This window comes from Chrysemys picta, chromosome 7, assembly GCF_011386835.1.
Source record: "Chrysemys picta bellii isolate R12L10 chromosome 7, ASM1138683v2, whole genome shotgun sequence".
In the NCBI taxonomy this organism is placed as follows: domain Eukaryota; kingdom Metazoa; phylum Chordata; order Testudines; family Emydidae; genus Chrysemys; species Chrysemys picta.
The window spans coordinates 34,235,507-34,251,040 of NC_088797.1; the positions used below are offsets into that span (position 1 = coordinate 34,235,507).

The following is a 15,534-nucleotide window of genomic DNA, read 5'->3' on the forward strand; positions in this document are numbered from 1 at the left end:
TTAGAGCTGGAGGGGCAGGACAGAGCACTGGAATGGAAACACGAGACCGGGATTCTATTCCCGGTTCAGCTCTTGGCTGGCTGGGTGACCCTGGACAAGGCACTTCACTGCTCTTTGCCAGTTTCCCCCTCTGTAAAGTGGGGGCAATGACGGCTGGGTTCTCTTCCCAGCTCTGGGAGAGGAATGGGGTCTAATGGTTAAAGCAGGAGGGTTGGAAGCCAGGACTCCTGGGCTCTATTCCCAGCTCCAGAAGAGCTGTGTCTCCAGCTGGCTAAAACAGGGTGGGAGGCTCAGAGTCAGGACCCCTTCGCTTAGAACCTGCTCTGTGGGGGTGTGTTGCCCCTTCATTTCTCTGGGTCTCTTTCAGCTCCGTATGGGACTCGACACCACAGAGATGGAGCCTGAGATGAGCACCTACGGCCCCTTCTATCCCCCTTGCAGCATGGAGGCCGGGGACCCTGTCAGCACGCAGGGGCCATATGCTGCCCTGGGCCAGCCCTGCTGGGGCCCTGAGGGGAACCCAGCCCAGCAGGGCCAGCAGCCCAGGGCAGCGGGGGGCCCCTATGGGCTCTGGCCCCAGAGGATTGAGCCAGCCCACCGCAGGCTGGACCCCTTTGCCCAAGCCTTCCCCAACCTGCCTTTCGGGAAGCCGTGGGTGCTGGGGACTCAGGCATCCAGGAGCCAGGGCTGCAGCCTGCAGGAGATAATGGCCCAGCCGCCCCCTATTGCCCCACAGGAGGGATACCCCCCTGGCAGCCCCCTGCTGCTGCAACTCCCTGGAGGCCAGCTGGAGGGGTCAGGGCCTCCTCTGTCCTACTGCAGCCTCCCAGAGAGGCAGGGGCAGGGCGGAGGTGGATACGGGCAGCAGCGCAAGGAGCCCCCGCTTTCGTGTCTATACCAAGAGAACCAGTCTGCTAGCTACAGCCCCCCAGAAGGCTACCCGGGGCCCGGTGAGTGACAGGGGGGAAAGGGGGGTGGTTACGGGTGCTCTCAGCGGATGGTGGGGCCAAGATGGGGAAGGCCAGCTGAGGGGGCCCCCAGTTTTGGGAAGGTTATGGAACTAGGTGATGCTCTCAGGCGCTGTGGTGGGGGGAAGAGACAACTTGGGGGGGTGGGCTGTGGTATCCGGACAGAGGAGCATGGAGGGAGGACTCCAGCTTGGAGAGTCATGGGGTTGGGAGGCACCACTGGGATATGTGGGCCCAGGAGGATGCAGGGGTATGGACACAGGCAGATACGTGCCTGTGGGGGGGTGGAAGGGGGACGCCTGGCTCCTTGTGGGTTATGGGGTAGAAGGGGGAACTCATCTCAGGGGGATTATGGGGCCAACCCTGAGGGTTATGAGATATACTAGGGAGGGCCCCCAGCTTTGGGGGGAGGCTGCTGGGATGGGAGGGGGGAACTCTGGCTCTTTGCTGTCACAGCCTAACCTCCTCTCCCTGTGTGTCAGCTCCCCAGGGGCTTGCAGGCCCTGAGACGTACGCTGGGCTCCTGGGCCCCCCTGATTGGCTCCCTGATGCCGCCCCCAGCCTCTGCTGCTACCAGGTGGGTTGGTATGAGGAGGGTGGTGGGAAAATGGGCGGTGCCCAGTCCCAGGGCCATGCTGCCGAGTAGGGGCGGGGGTCGGGAGATTCCCCCAAGATTAATGGCAGAGGCAGTGGGGTCTAGTGGTTAGAGCGGGGCTGGTGCTGAGAGCCAGGACTCTGGGGTTCTCTCCCTGGCTGTGGGTTCTGACTCCCTGCACTGAGCCTGTCATCCCCTGCAGGACACTGAGCGCTACTGCAAGGGGCTGGAGTTTCTCCCTGCTGGTTTTGCCCCATGGCCGGGGGTCTCCCCTGGGGAGCCAGATTCAGAGGTCGCTGCTGCCAGGCTAGGGCATGAGCAGAGCCCCCCACTGGCAGGCCGCACTGCCACCCCCCAGGTGAGAGTGGGACGCTGGGGCTGGGGGAGTGGGGCCTGCCTCACCTGAGCCCTCAGGGAAGCATGGGTGGGGCAATGGAGTCAGGGAAGTCCCCCCCACCCTAGGGAGCCCTCCCACCCCCCCAATACCCAGCCACTTGTCCCAATCACAGGCCGCAATCTTGCACCCAGATGGGCTCCTGATCACTCATTGGAGGGGAGGGAGGGCTGAGGACACTGGGGAGGAAGATAGCCAGGGAAGGAGTGGTTGGGGGGATGTCTTGATGGTTAGCTGGGTGTTTCCCAGCATGGGGGGGGAGGGGGGAGTTGCTAGAGTCCTGCCCCCCCCCCCCCGGGACCCAGCAGGGGTGCCAGCACTGGGGAGGCCACGATGCCCCATTCCCCTCATTGCTCCCCCATGGGATAGGCCCCTGCAGCCTCTGACCACCTTTCCTCCCCAGGTTTCTGGGAGCTCCTTGGCCTCCAGTTATCGAGGCACTCCTTATTGGAGCCGGATGCACCGGGCCAGGGCCCCCCCGCACTACACACCACCCCCCATGCTCAACCCGCTGCGCCGAGGCACTGGGCTGTTTGCTGAGCTGAGCGCCTCGCTAGGCGGTAAGTGCCCACCTTGGCCACCTTCCAACGCAGGCGGGGGGGCTTGATTGGTTGCTTGGGAGCCAGTACTCCCGGGTTCTACTCCCAGATGCGGCTGAGTGTGGCCAAGGGGCAGGGATGTGAGGGAGGGTCTCTCCCTCCACTGAGCCACGTGAACTGGGTCCCTGGGTGTGGAGTCCATGAAGGTTTGTTGGGTGGGTACAGAGCCACATGGGGGGATCCTGCAGGGCCCTGGAAGATGGGGAGGAGGTCAGGAGTTCTGTCTCAGGGCAAGCTGGGGAACTGTGTCTGTGCCAGGGGCCTTCACTGCTGGACTCTCCCCTCCACAGGTGGCAGCCCCGACCCCCTCCAGCACCTGGACACCCCGTAAGTCCTGTCTTTTGGGGTGGAGGGAAATTAGGCTACAGCCCCTTGGGCAGGTGTGGCAAAGGGGATGGGCCCCAGGGAGGGAACTTTGAGCCAGGGATCTCCTGGCGGCGGGGGGAATCCCCAGGCTGGGGAGCATGAGTGGTGGGAAATGGCTGGTCTGGGAGGGGCAGTAACAGGTCGGGCATGTGCCTGCGGTTGAGGCTCCCTCACCTGCCCCTTCCCCTGCAGACAGATAAACGTGGGCCCCGCATTCCAGCCGGCACTGCCAGTGCTGCGGGACCCACACCTGGCCCAGCTGGACCCCCCACAGGCTGAACTGGCCTGGAGGCCCTGGCCAGGGCTGGAGCAGGATGCAGAGACCCAGCGCCAAGGTGAGGGGTAGCACTGGGGATTATCACGGGGAGGAGCTGGGGCACCCACAGGCGGGGGCAGGGAGAGGTGGGGCAGGCCCATATGTCCCTTACAATAGGGGGAGGGGAGGAGAAGCAGGACAAGCCCACCCCCAGTGGCTCAGTCTGCATGGTCCAGTCAGTCCCCAGCCTCTTAGGGGAAGTGGAGGGGTCCCATGGGGTGGGGGTTCCCAAGGCCCATCTGATGCCTGCTGTCTGGGTGCAGTGTGGGGAGTGGAGAGGTCCCATGGGGTGGGGGTTCCCAGGGCCCATCTGATTGCTGCTGTCTGGGTGCAGTGAGGGGGGTGGAGGGATCTCACTGGCCCATCTGATGGCTGCTCTCTGGTTGCAGTGGAGACACTGCTGGACGTGGCTTGCTCCAGCGCCCTCCCCGGGGGTGGCACCAATCAGGAGCTGGCATTGCACTGCCTGTGCCAGGCTGGCGGGAATGTCATGGTAAGAGACCACCCTCACCCCATGGCCTGGCCCTTGGTAAGTAGCAGTGTCTGACCCGAGGCCAGGATGGTTCTGGCAGGGGAGCGCCCTGGGGAGGGAAAGGGTCTGGGGCAGCTTCCCCCTCTCAGCTTTACTCCCCCCTCAGGTTGCCTTGGAGACTCTGTTGCTGCGAACCCCAGTGTGGCCCAAATGTCACCCTCTGGCCAGTTACCATTACACAGGTAAAGGGGGGGGCAGGCAAGTGGCATGACCAGGGTAGCTAGCAGAGGCTGGGGGCCAGTGGGGGCAGGGCCAGGGGAAGAAGGGGAACAGGGGTAGCAGCAGCTGGGCAGGACAGGATGGAAGAGGAGTGGGGGCAGGATTGGGAGCCATGGCAGGATGAGGGGGTAGGGCTGTGGGGGACAGGAGGTTGGGGGCAAGGCTGTGAGGGAGTAGGGCAGTGGGGGTCAGGAGGATGGCGGGAGGGCTGTGAGGGGGTAGGGCTGTAGGGGACAGGAGGTTGGGGGCGGGGCTGTGAGGGGGCAGTGGAACAATTTACATAGTGGGGGTGCTGAGAGCCATTGAAGCAAACGCTAAACCCTGTATATGATGGAAACCACTTCAAGCCAGCCGCACCCCCAGTTCCAGCCCCTGGGGCTGTGAGCAGCAGGGAGGGGGGACAGAAACATTGGGTGGGGCAGGGTCTATGCGGGGGGTGGGATGGGGCCAGGCTGTGGTGGGAAGGAGGGTGTGGAAGGGCTATGAGGGGCGTGGAGCAGCATACCCTGTCTCAGGTTCCTCTCCCTCCCCCAGGCAGTGATGTGTGGAGTACCCACGAGCGCCGCCTCTTCTCCAAAGCCTTCGCCCTGCACAGGAAGGACTTTGCCCAGATCCAACGTGCGGTGAGAGCAACACTAGCCCCCTCTCCACCCCTCACTTCCAACCACCTTCTGCGGGGGGAACGGACACCCATCTACTCCAGCCCCAGCCTCTTCCAGCAGGGGGAGCTGTAGGAGTGGGGTGGGAGCGCTGGCTGCAGGGGGATGGATTTCCGGCTAATCCAGGCCTGGCCTCTCCCAGCAGGGCTGGGGGATGCTAGCTGACCGAGTTCTCCCTGCCCCCCAGGTGCCCTCCAAGCGGCTGGCCCAGTGCGTGGAGTTCTATTACTTGCACAAGAGCCGGCTGCGGCGCAGTCACAAACGAAGTGGTGCCGGGTCAGAGTCGGGCGCCATCGTAGGCAGGGCCGGCCCCGGGCAGGTATGTGAGACCTCAGGGACAGGGATGGGGGGAGCCCCTCCCCAGACAAGGAAGCAGCCTGGGGGAGGTCTGTGATGAGGTCTATGATGTCCTCCTCTTTCTCTCTCTCTCAGCCCCCACCTACCCCAGAGCTCCCTCAGGACTCCTCCCCCGGCTCCAGCTTCCCCTGCAAACGTTGCGGCAAGTAAGTGGCTTTAACTTTTGGGCTCCACACCCACCAGAGTGGGGGGCGGGGGGCAGGCTCCAAGTGGGAGTGTTCCCCAGGCCTCCTGCTTGCTGGGGGAGAAGCAGCTCGGCTGAAGGGCCCCCGCAGATGCCTCACTAACCCCTGCCCCCCACTCTGTCCCCAGGACGTTCTACAAGATCAAGAGCCGAAATGCCCACATGAAGATCCATCGGCAGCAGGACGACTGGGGTGGGCAGGGGGGAATGCTGGGACCTGGCACTCTCCCTGCCCCTCATGTGGGGTGCCCCCCCTGGGCCAACACAGAGCCAGCCGAGCCCGTTGCTGAGGCCCTGGCCTGCCCCGGGCTGGGGCTGCTCTATGGGAGGGACATGGAGCAGCTCTTCATGTGATGGGGGCCAGGACCCCTCCCTTGGCCTGGCATGGAGAGCCCCACCTTCCAAGAGTTTGCCCCACTGGGGGCCAAGGGGCTGTGGTCTCCTCATGGAGAGCACAAGGTTATAGGAGCCCCCTACCATGAGGGCAGGACCTGCCCCTACAAGAGACTCCATCCAGGCTCAGCCTGGCCCCTGCACTGCCCCCTATGCCTGGGCAGCTGCCTGTAGGGCATAACCACTGGGACATGTGGGACAGCGGCAGCGGGCTGAGGGGCAGAGAGACAGCAGGGATAGTGGGGGGTAGGCGCTTTATTGAGGATATAACATGCTTATTGCTGTAACAGCCACCACGTTCATGCAACAGCCACGCACACAACATGGACACACAGGGCTCCCTGAAGCTGGGGAGGGGGATCCCAGCCCACTGGTGAGTGGGGTGGGTGGGGGAACATTGTGTCGCACTCTCTCACAGCTCCACCGTCCTTAGGAGCCCTGCCCAGCAGGGCAGGATCAGAGCTGCCATCCTCAGGCGCCATGCAGAGGGGCTAGGGCCCCCTAGGAGCTGCTGGGCAGGGGGAACGCGTCCTGGAGGGGCTCACTGGGAACAAATCCTGGAGCAGCTGCCTCTCTGGGGGCAGGGTCTGACTTCCAGGCAGTAGCAACTGAGGATGTTGGGCTGGGGGGGGCTCCCTCAGCAGGGAGCAGCAGCACTGGAGATGCTGGGATAGAGGCTCCTCCGCCAGTGGGGTGGGGGCTGGGGGGTAGGGCCCCTGCATGTCACAATAAATAAAGCAGTCTGGGGCGTTCAGTCCCCAAGTCCATTACTCTGGGAGCAGCCCTGATCCTGTCCTGGGCTCTGGGCCAGCTCCCCACACGGGCCTCCATGTACTGGTTCTCCAGGTGCCACTCACACCTCGATGCTTGGGTCAGAGCCCAGGCCCTGCTTCTGCAGCAGCTCCTCCTGCTTCATTTTGGGCTTCTCCGACCGTGTGTGCCAGACCAGAACCTGCAATGGAGGAGTGCAGGACAGAGGTGGGGTCCAGAGAGATCCCCCCAGACCGTGCCCCTCCCCCAACCAGCACCCCCAGCCAGTCAGCACAGCTGGGGGACTGAAGACACCTGGGACCATCCTGCTTAGAGGCAAAATTTCACATTCCCCACTCCCAGCACCATGGATAGAACCCAGGAGTCCTGACTCCCAGTCCCCCTCCTCACCTTGGTGCAGTTGTCAGCTCGAGGCTCCAGCTCTTCGATGGAGACCAGTGACTGCAGCAGGCTGCTCTCCAGGTAGCCACGCTCAGCCAGCAAGTCGAACCGGGCCTCGCGATTGGCCAGCAGCAGCTGCAGAGCAATAGCGAAGCCAGCCATGTCCATGGGGAAGGGCCGGTTGGGCTTCCAGGCTGTGTAGAAGCCCACCACCCTGCCCTTCTCCACCAGGGGGCGCTCGAAGCGCAGGCCACCCACGAGCCCCACGGGCCAAACTGAGACACGCTTGGTGGAGCGGATCTGTGGGGGAGAGAGAGGGGGGGTGTGTCAGCAGCAGAAAGAGACCCCCACGTTGGGGAGGTGACACAAATGCATCCCTGCGCTCCCCACCCCAATCCCCGCCTCCAGCACCCTGCCACCCACTCCCTTCCCCGTCACCCCACCCCCTGCCACCCACTCCCTTCCCCATCACCCCAGCCCCTGCCTCCAGCACCCTGCCACCCACTCCCTTCCCCATCATCCCAGCCCCTGCCTCCAGCACCCTGCCGCCCACTCCCTTCCCCATCACCCCACCCCCTGCCTCCAGCACCCTGCCGCCCTCCCCAGCATCCAGCAAACTGTGGCCCACCCCCTTCTCCGTCACCCTACCACCATGCCTCCAGCGCCCTGCCGCCCCCACCTCCCCATCAGCCCACCCCCTGCCTCCGGCACCCTGCTATGACAAAGTGAGAATTTTTTGTAATATTTTTATGACACGTCTAACTGTCTCCATTTCCCCTGTACGGTGCATTGTTACCCAGTGTGTGTGTGTGTGGGGGGGGGGGGGGGGGCGGGAGGTCGCTTGTCTCGGTCTCAATCCCCATACTAGTGGCACACCTCAAAAGACACCAGACAAATCCAATTGTCTGGACATTGCTCCCTAGCAATCAGTGACCCAGAAAGCTATAGACTTCCCCGCCCCTCAGCAGGGGGGAGGGGGGCTGAGCAACATTCTCCCAGGTTGAGATCCAAGGACTGGAGAGATGTGAGCAGGGGTGGAGGGGCAAGAGTGGGTGGCTGGAGGCAGCCGGGGCTTTCACCTGGAGTCTGACAGAGGAGATCAGACGGAGGGTCAGTGAGAGCTTGAACCAAGGAGCTCACTACAGCTTGGCTGGGCCCTGGGCGAACCAGACTGGACTGCGCTTTAACGTCTGTTCTCTGTGCTAACCTAAGGACTCGTATGGTGTGTTCCAGAGGACTAATAAACCCAAGTGTTTTGACAACACTGTGTGAGTGTCACTGCCAATGCTTGGCGAGGTGCACTAATCCCTGGGGAGTGCACCAGTCTCCACTGGGGGTCTGTCTCAGTTGGACTCGCTGAATGGAGCTCACAATGTGAAGCAGCGTGCCGGAGGCCTAGAGGTCCAGTTTCACAAGGCGGTGAAGCCATGTGTCTTACACGGCCTCCAGGGGGTCTGACACACTGAAGGGGTTCCTGCTAGAGACTCTTCCCAAACTGACACCGTATCACCGATCTTGTGGATCCATGACAGGTGGTGGTAGAGGTGGGATGCTGAATGCACCGGTAGCATTTTGTAATAAATGACTTGCAGCAGTAAAACAAGGATAGTTAAAGGAAACAGCAAAAAAATGGTCTGTAGCCAGCTCCCTAAGACAGACGATGCAAACATGTGCAGGCAAAGAGGGTTAAGCTTTGGGAAGCTCAACAAGGTGCAGCTGCACGGCTGGAGAAGGATGACCGGTCCAAGAAGCAGGTTCCAGATCCAGGCGGGGTTCCAAGAGGGTGTGAGAGTGACAGAGACAGCAATAGGGCATCCTTGAGACCCGTCTCCCTGTACAGCAGTGGTCTTTTGTGACTTGGTTCCCCATTGATAGATCTGAAGTGGTGGGATTTGGCGCTGAGAGTGAAGATGCTAGTAGATTGTTCCCTCTCAGTTTCCAAGGAGGAAGAACAGCGGAAGAACCCGGAGAAGGAGTGAAAGCAGGAACCAGATATGGAGAAGCAGAGGGACAAGTGGGGAAAGATGCTGATTCCGCAGGGAACGTAGATCCCAGTTTACGGAGTGGGGATATTGATGCCTGTCTCACTGCCTTTGAAAAGGCTTGTGATTTGAACCAGGTTGACCCTGCAGACTGGTTCCGCTGTTTCACCCCTTACTCAGGCCCACCGCTATAGAGGCGTTCAGCCACATGGATGGAGCTGACACTGGGGACTATGAACAGTTCAGAAAGACTCTATGGCTTACGTCTGAATTGACATCTGGGGCTTATAGGGAGGTTTCGGGGTGTGCAAAAGACCCAGGGTGTGACCTACATGGAAACCACCACCCTGATGGGACAATATCTCCACAAGTGGGGTAAGAGTGCAGGGACACTATACGGGAGGATTGGTATAACCTGGGTGGGTTGGAGGAACTCTATGAGATCTGTCCTCATGAACTTAAAATGTGGCTAGTGCACAGGGAACTGAAGGATCTGCATAGCACAGGTCAGTTGGCCAATGATTTTGTGGACAGTAGGTGTGGGTATGAAGAGAGACCCAAAGGGAACTGGGCTAAGCATGGGTCCTGGGAAAGGGAACCAGTGGAGGCACCCCAGGAGTGGGACTCAGGTAAACCCATGCGGGCAGGCTTCTTCCAAGGGAGATGTAATATCTGTAGGAAAACAGGACAGAAGTGAGCACTATGGCCAAGGCTTCATGAAATAAGGTTTGCTACTTCACTGTGCCCAACCAAGAAGGCCGCATTGTAGCTCAGGCGCTGAGTGTGAGTCACACAGCCAGCTCTTTGGGGGCACCGGGAGTGGTGAAAGATGGACTCCTGATCCAGGCACTGTACACATGTCCTGTGGTACTCTGCTGGGCTCAGACTCATGGGATCCCCAGTGGGAGCAGAAGGTGCTGGTTACTGGGAAGACGTTCCTGGGGTAGAGAGATTCTGGGACAGAGAGCCCTTGTCAGAGCACATGTGGTACAACCCATCACATGCTGAAAGGCTGTGTCAGCTGGATTAAGGTTCCTTTTGTCTAGCTCTGTGCAGACCCAGGAGGGCTTGGGGTGGCTGGTCTCCAAGATATCAGCTCTGACATCCTTTTGGGGACTGACTGTATCACCTTAAGACAAAATTCTGCCCGTTTCTGTACCAGCCCGAACCACCCGAGCCGACAGGCTCAGACTGGAGGCGTCAGTGAAAATGCAAATAGCTTGGCTGGCAGGGAGCAGGAGGGTTTTCCCCCCTTGCTTGCAACAGAAAGGAATGGCTGTTAGCTCAGGACACCTTTCAGTCTGTAACCATACAGCCAGATCTGAGTGGGGCAGGGGAACGGCCTCAGCCAGCCGCACACGGGAGATGTGAGTCACACTGGCTCAGGTGAAACTTCCCTGACGTCTGATGCTGTGACCAAGGGAGCAAGCTCCCGGCCTGCCCTCGCTGGGAAAGTAGAGGCAGAGCCGAGCCCTGTGGTATCTGAAACCCCAGCTGAGTGTGGGCAGACACAGGCAGGGCAGGGGGATGGCCAAACAGGTTTGCCCTGGCCAGGGGGAGAGAAACCCCAGTGAAGAGGCAGCTTCTGGTAACAGACACCTGATCAGAGGGTGGCCCTGACCACATGCATTCTCTTAGCCAAGAGAGCCTGAATCACGGCCCACCAGGAGCAGGGGATGAGAGGACTGTCCTGGGGGTGAAGGCAACAGACTGATCCCAAGTAGGGAGATGGGCTCCTTGCATCACACAGCGCTGGGGTTGAGACACACCAATGTGAAGGAGCCCCTTGCATGCCTGCCTCACCAGAGCCTGGGACACCACAGCCCCAGGGATATGGATGGGCCAAGACCAAATGATCCAGGAGTCACTTCTTACCCCAACCTAGGCTAAGGACACCCCCGGCTGCAGCCAAGCTGACACTTGGAGGACCGGGGCTCATTGCCCTCCTCACTCCCAGCCAATGAGGGGGTCCAGAGAGTGGCTGGATCTCAGCCCAGTTTCAAACTCAAGGTTTTGGGGTATAAAAGGGCGAGGGGCTGCACCCTGCTGGTGCCATCTAACAGACCAGACCTAAGGGAGGATGGGAAAGTGCTCGGAATGGCGTATTCAAACTATAAGTTGGACTGAATGGCAACTGTGCTATAAGAATCTCGAGAGTGCCGGGTGGGACAGCTACTAAGGAGAAGGGGAAGATGCTGTAGTATCTCTGGATAACATTTGTGGGTTCGAACTTCCGCAGGTGACTGGTTTAAGTGACCCTGCTCAGCTTGGTCTCAAAGAGGGAAGAGATGTGACAAAATGGGAATTTTTGGTAATATTTTTATGAAGCTTATGTGTGCCTCAGTTTCCCCTACATGCTACATTGTTACCCAGTGGTGGTGTTGGGAGGGGGGCAGGGCAGGACTGTTTGGTCTTGGGGCTGGCTAGGAGACAGAGGTGTGGGTGTCACCTAACTGTCTGGGCCTTAATCCCCATAGAAGTGGAGCCTGTAAAAAGACAATGGCAAATCCAATTGCCCGGACATTGATACCTGGCAACCAAGTGGCCCAGAAAACTATAGACTTCCCTGCCTTCCAACATGGGGGCTGGTCTCAGGTCCAGACTGAAGAGATGTGAGAGGAGGGAGAAGAGCAGGAGTCAGTTGGGGAGTCCGAGGAATCAGACAGAGGGTCAGAGACAGCTTGAACCAAGGGGCTCACTATAGCTCGGCTGGGCTCTGGGCTAACCAGATTGGACTGTGCTTTGATGTGTTCTCTGTGCTAACCTAAGGACTGCCTATGGTGTGTTCCAGAGGAGAACACTGTGTGAGTGTCACTGAAATGCTTGGCAAGGTGCACTGATCCCTGGGGAGTGTACCAGTCTCCATCGGGGTGTCTCAGTTGGACTCGCTGAACAAAGCTCATGGTGTGAAGCAGGAGTGCTGGAGGCCCTGAGGAACAGGTTCAGGAGGAAAGTGAAGCCGTATGGCTCACGCTTCCTCCAGGGTGAGAACCTAGGGGGACTGTCACAATGAAGCGGTTCCTCCTAGAGACTGTTCCAGAGCTGGGCCCATAGCACCGATCACGTGGATCTGTGACACCTGCCTCCCCCACTTCCCCAGCACCCCCAGCCTGCCTCCAGTGACCTGCCACCCCCCACACACACATTACATCTATGCTGTCCCAGTGCCCCACTCCTTCCCCCCGAAGCACACAGCACCCACCTCATCGAAGAGGCGCAGGCTGTAGGTGTTGTCGTCGTCGGCGAAGTAGACCACGCCCTCCTCACTGAGCTCCCGGTTCTCCCGCAGCCACTGCAGGGCCAGGTTACGCTGCTCCACGCCACGGGGCTTCAGCCAGTTGGGGTCGCTCTCCTTGCGCTTGTGCTCCTTGGGTGTCTCCGTGTGCAGATGGGTGAAGCGCAGGCCGCTCTGGGCCAGCAGCTCCGACACCAGCTGGGTCTTCACTGGGGAGTCCTCTACCACGATCCAGTGGAAGTTCTTCACGTGCAGGAAGGTCTGTGAGATGCGCACCAGCTCAGCCTTCTGCACCAGCCTGCGGGAGAGGAGAAACAACAGAGAGATGCACCATCTCAGCTTGGCGGGCGGGGTGGGGGGGGTGGGGGAAGACAATAAAGAAATATGCCAGCTGGGGAGGAAGGGGGAAATAATAGAGAAATGCACCAGCTCAGCCTCGGGAGGAGGGGGAACAATAGAAATGGGGCAGCTCAGCCTAGAGGGAAGGGGAAAACAATAGAGGAACATACCAACTTGGCCTGGAGAACAATAAAGGGGGAGAAGCCAGAGAGAAGCACACCAGCTGGAGAAGGTGGTAGTGGGAGAGAAACCAGGGACATGCAGCAGCCTTCAGGGAAAGGGGTGGTGATGAGGCAGACTGGGGTGGGCAAGGGGGAGCACGCAGTGGAGTTAGACGGTTCCTCCCAACAGAGATGAAGCAGTCGGGTTCCAAAGAGCACCTCTTGGGTATCGAAATATCCATTTCTGGAGTTGCCAGTGCTTGGCATTAGAGAAATCTCAGCTCCTCCGGCACAAATGGGTTTAATACCAACTCTGTCTGCTGGAGGGATATTCTTCCCCTCAGCCATGTCTTACCCCAGCAAGGCAACAGTAACTGGGGGTATGGAAACCCACACTCATGATCTCATCTGACAAGGATGGGAAGAGGCAGGCCAGTTAGATCCTGGGAAATATGGCTTAGTAGCTTCTGCAGAGGTTGCTTCCCTGGGTGCTTGGGAGTGACTGGAGTGTTTCCATAAACACTGACTGGTGCTGGGCAGGGGGAGCAGGGCCCCTTTCAGCCCCCTGACTGCTAACACTGCAGCAGAGCCAGCTGGCAGGTTCCATGGGAGCCACAGGGCCCTAACCTGCTACCTGCAGGTGCCTGCTCTCCTTGCGGCTGGGTTTCAGGCTGCTGAATCCAGCCCTGGAGTAATTTCTGTTCCTAGCACATGGAGACTCTTCCCATCCCCAGCAGAGCCTCCCATCTCCCCAAGCCCAGCCTATTCCCAGCATGGCCAAGCCCCCTTCAGCTCCCCCCAGCAGGAGCTCCCACCTGGCATAGGTGGGTGTGATGGCGTAGATGATGGGCAGTGCCTGTCCCTCCAGCTCTGGGCCCTTTCCTCGTGCCTGCAGCCGCTTCACCTCACTCAGCAGCTGGGAGATCTTCTTGTCCTTGCCATGCATGAGGTCGCTGGCTGATCGCAGGTGCTGGGAGCAGTCGCAGGGCTGCCCTGGAGCCAGGCAGAGGAGGCAGACAGGTCAGAGAAGGGAGACCCTCTGGGTTGCAGCTAGCCCACCCCTCCCTAGGGGAAGACTGGGCCCAACACCCTGGTCCCCAGGGTGTTCCCTGCCTGACTTGAAATCCGTGGAGTAACGGTGTTCCCAGCCCTTCCTCATCTCCCTACTGGGGAGCAGCGGGGCTCCCAGCCAGATCCATTCCCATCAGGGAGCTGCGTGGCTCCCAGCCTCTCCGCTGGGGGCGATTCCCTAGCTGGACCCAGCCACGGTCAGGGAGCAACCAGGCTCCCATCCCTTCTCCCAAACCAGCATGCTCCCTCCTAACCCACCGTCTGACCCTCGAGTATTCCTATGACTCCCCGAGTTTCCTGAGACAGGATCTGTGCTCTTCCCTCCAGTCCAATCCCTCACTCCGCACCTCTGGCTGAACTCCTGGCTCTTTACGCAGATATCCAGTGGAGCTGGGGCAGGGGCTAGCATCCAGTAGGACAGGGGCTGGCACTGGTACCCAGACAGGCTCCCCTCTCTGTCTGTCTGTCTCACTAGGGGGAGAGAGGATGTTCAGGGGCCAGTGACTGCTGGCACCGTGCTCTGGTGGGGATCGAGAACAGCTACTGGCCCAACAGCGCTGTCTGGGCCCACGAACCTGCTCTGAGTTCAGCCCCAGCACCGCAGCTGCTACGCTCAGCCCAGCACTCACCCAGCTGCAGCAACGCGTACATGAGCCCAATCACCGACACTAGGAAGTAAATGACAAACACATTCTTCAGCTTCACCTTCATGGTGCCACTCTGGCCCCTGGGGAGATGGGGAGGGAGTGGCTGGTTATGGGGGTATCCTGCTGCAGCACTCCCCCCACCCCCCAAACTGCTATGGGGAGCACATCCAGGACATGCTGGGCACATGGACACGCACCTCTAGCACCGCAGTCCCCATCTCTGTACCATGGCCACCCTGGACCTCCTGCACCCGCCACCACTGGGAGTGTCTCCGGGCGGGGCTTACCATGTCTCTTGGTAGCCCCTGGCATGACTGGGCCCCCAGCCCTGACAAGAGCCTTCAATTCAGGCTGGGCAATGCAGCTGGAAGTGGATAAGGATTTGGAGCCATGTAAATCTCAGCCCCACCATGGCCACTGTGCCCACTGGGGGGAAAGGGGGACATGGCACCATCCCTGGGGAAATCACACCCCGGGAATGGGGAGGAGGATGGAGGATGTGCCACCGTCCCCGGGGATGGGGAGGGTGTGACACCATCCCCAGGGAGATTGCGCCACAGGGATGGGGGGAAAACGTGGCATTGTCCCTGGGAGATTGCACCACAGGGATTGGGGGGGACGTGGCATCATCCCTGAGGAGATCACACCACGGGGATGTGGTGGGGGGATATGGCACCATTCCTGGGGAGATCGCGCTATGGGAATGGGAGGGACGTGCCACCATCCCTGGGGAGATCACGCCACAGGGATGGAGTGGACAGGGGTGTGATGGAGTGGGAATTTTCTGTAATATTTTGTATGAATAGTGTGTGCACTCCTCAGTTTCCCCTGCATGCTGCATTAAGTAGGTGCTGGTTGTTTACTCTCTGCAGAGACCCAGGTGTTACTGATGCTGTCAGGGGGGTGGGACCCATGTCCCTGGAGGGTCCAAGATGACAATGGCCACTCCATTGCCCAGACATTTGGTACCTAGCAACTAAGGACCACGGATGGCCCTCCCCTCCGCAGGAAGCTAGCCATGCTTGTGGGAGAACAGGAACATAGGACTGAGGAGGGGCCAGGTGAATGGAAGCTGGAGACTCTCCTGAACTGGGACAAAAGAGGGGTCAGAATAAGGCTCTGGGCTGGCCAAGATGGACCATGCGGTAACTTTCTGTTCTCTGTGCTAAGCTAAGGACTAACAAACCCTTCTATTTTACAATGCTGGCTGAGTGCCCCCACAGATGTCTGAGGTGGGGCATTGCTCCCTAAGATTGTACAAGTCTCCTTCAGGAGGTCCATCCCAGTTGGACTGGCTGAACGGAGCTCACGGTGTGAAGCAAAGTGCTGATGGACCAGAGGTCTAGCCTAGGAGGTGGTGAAGCC

General features: G+C 60.0%; 2 protein-coding genes across 10 annotated transcripts in view; one reads left to right on the top strand and one right to left on the bottom strand.

Moving 5' to 3' along the window:
• Positions 1-6,372, top strand: LOC112060431 (uncharacterized). Of its 2 annotated transcripts, XM_065551157.1 has the most exons (12): positions 1-950; positions 1,451-1,545; positions 1,766-1,921; positions 2,361-2,517; positions 2,847-2,883; positions 3,115-3,257; positions 3,628-3,731; positions 3,877-3,952; positions 4,524-4,612; positions 4,836-4,967; positions 5,081-5,151; positions 5,318-6,372. In XM_065551157.1, the coding sequence occupies exons 1-12, from the start codon at positions 194-196 to the stop codon at positions 5,541-5,543; spliced, it is 2,043 nt and encodes a 680-aa protein (XP_065407229.1). In that variant the 5' UTR covers positions 1-193; the 3' UTR covers positions 5,544-6,372. The 2 variants fall into 2 exon arrangements, with proteins under 2 accessions (XP_065407229.1, XP_065407230.1); XM_065551158.1 differs by lacking the exon at positions 4,836-4,967.
• The window catches only part of B3GAT3 (beta-1,3-glucuronyltransferase 3), an 11,614-nt gene continuing 1,899 nt past the window's right edge, over positions 5,820-15,534 (bottom strand). Inside the window, exons 2-7 of one of the 8 annotated variants that reach the window (XM_065551161.1) lie at positions 14,152-14,249; positions 13,870-13,993; positions 13,267-13,444; positions 11,919-12,249; positions 6,744-7,034; positions 5,820-6,534 (exon numbers count right to left, since the gene is read on the bottom strand). In XM_065551161.1, the coding sequence (XP_065407233.1) occupies positions 6,436-6,534; positions 6,744-7,034; positions 11,919-12,249; positions 13,267-13,397 (852 nt within the window). In that variant the 5' untranslated portion in view covers positions 13,398-13,444; positions 13,870-13,993; positions 14,152-14,249 and the 3' untranslated portion in view covers positions 5,820-6,435. Of the gene's footprint in view, positions 6,535-6,743; positions 7,035-11,918; positions 12,250-13,266; positions 13,445-13,869; positions 13,994-14,097; positions 14,250-14,366; positions 14,505-15,534 lie in introns of those variants that run through there. The other 7 variants (XM_042849623.2, XM_065551160.1, XM_065551159.1 and 4 more) reach the window with 7 other exon arrangements.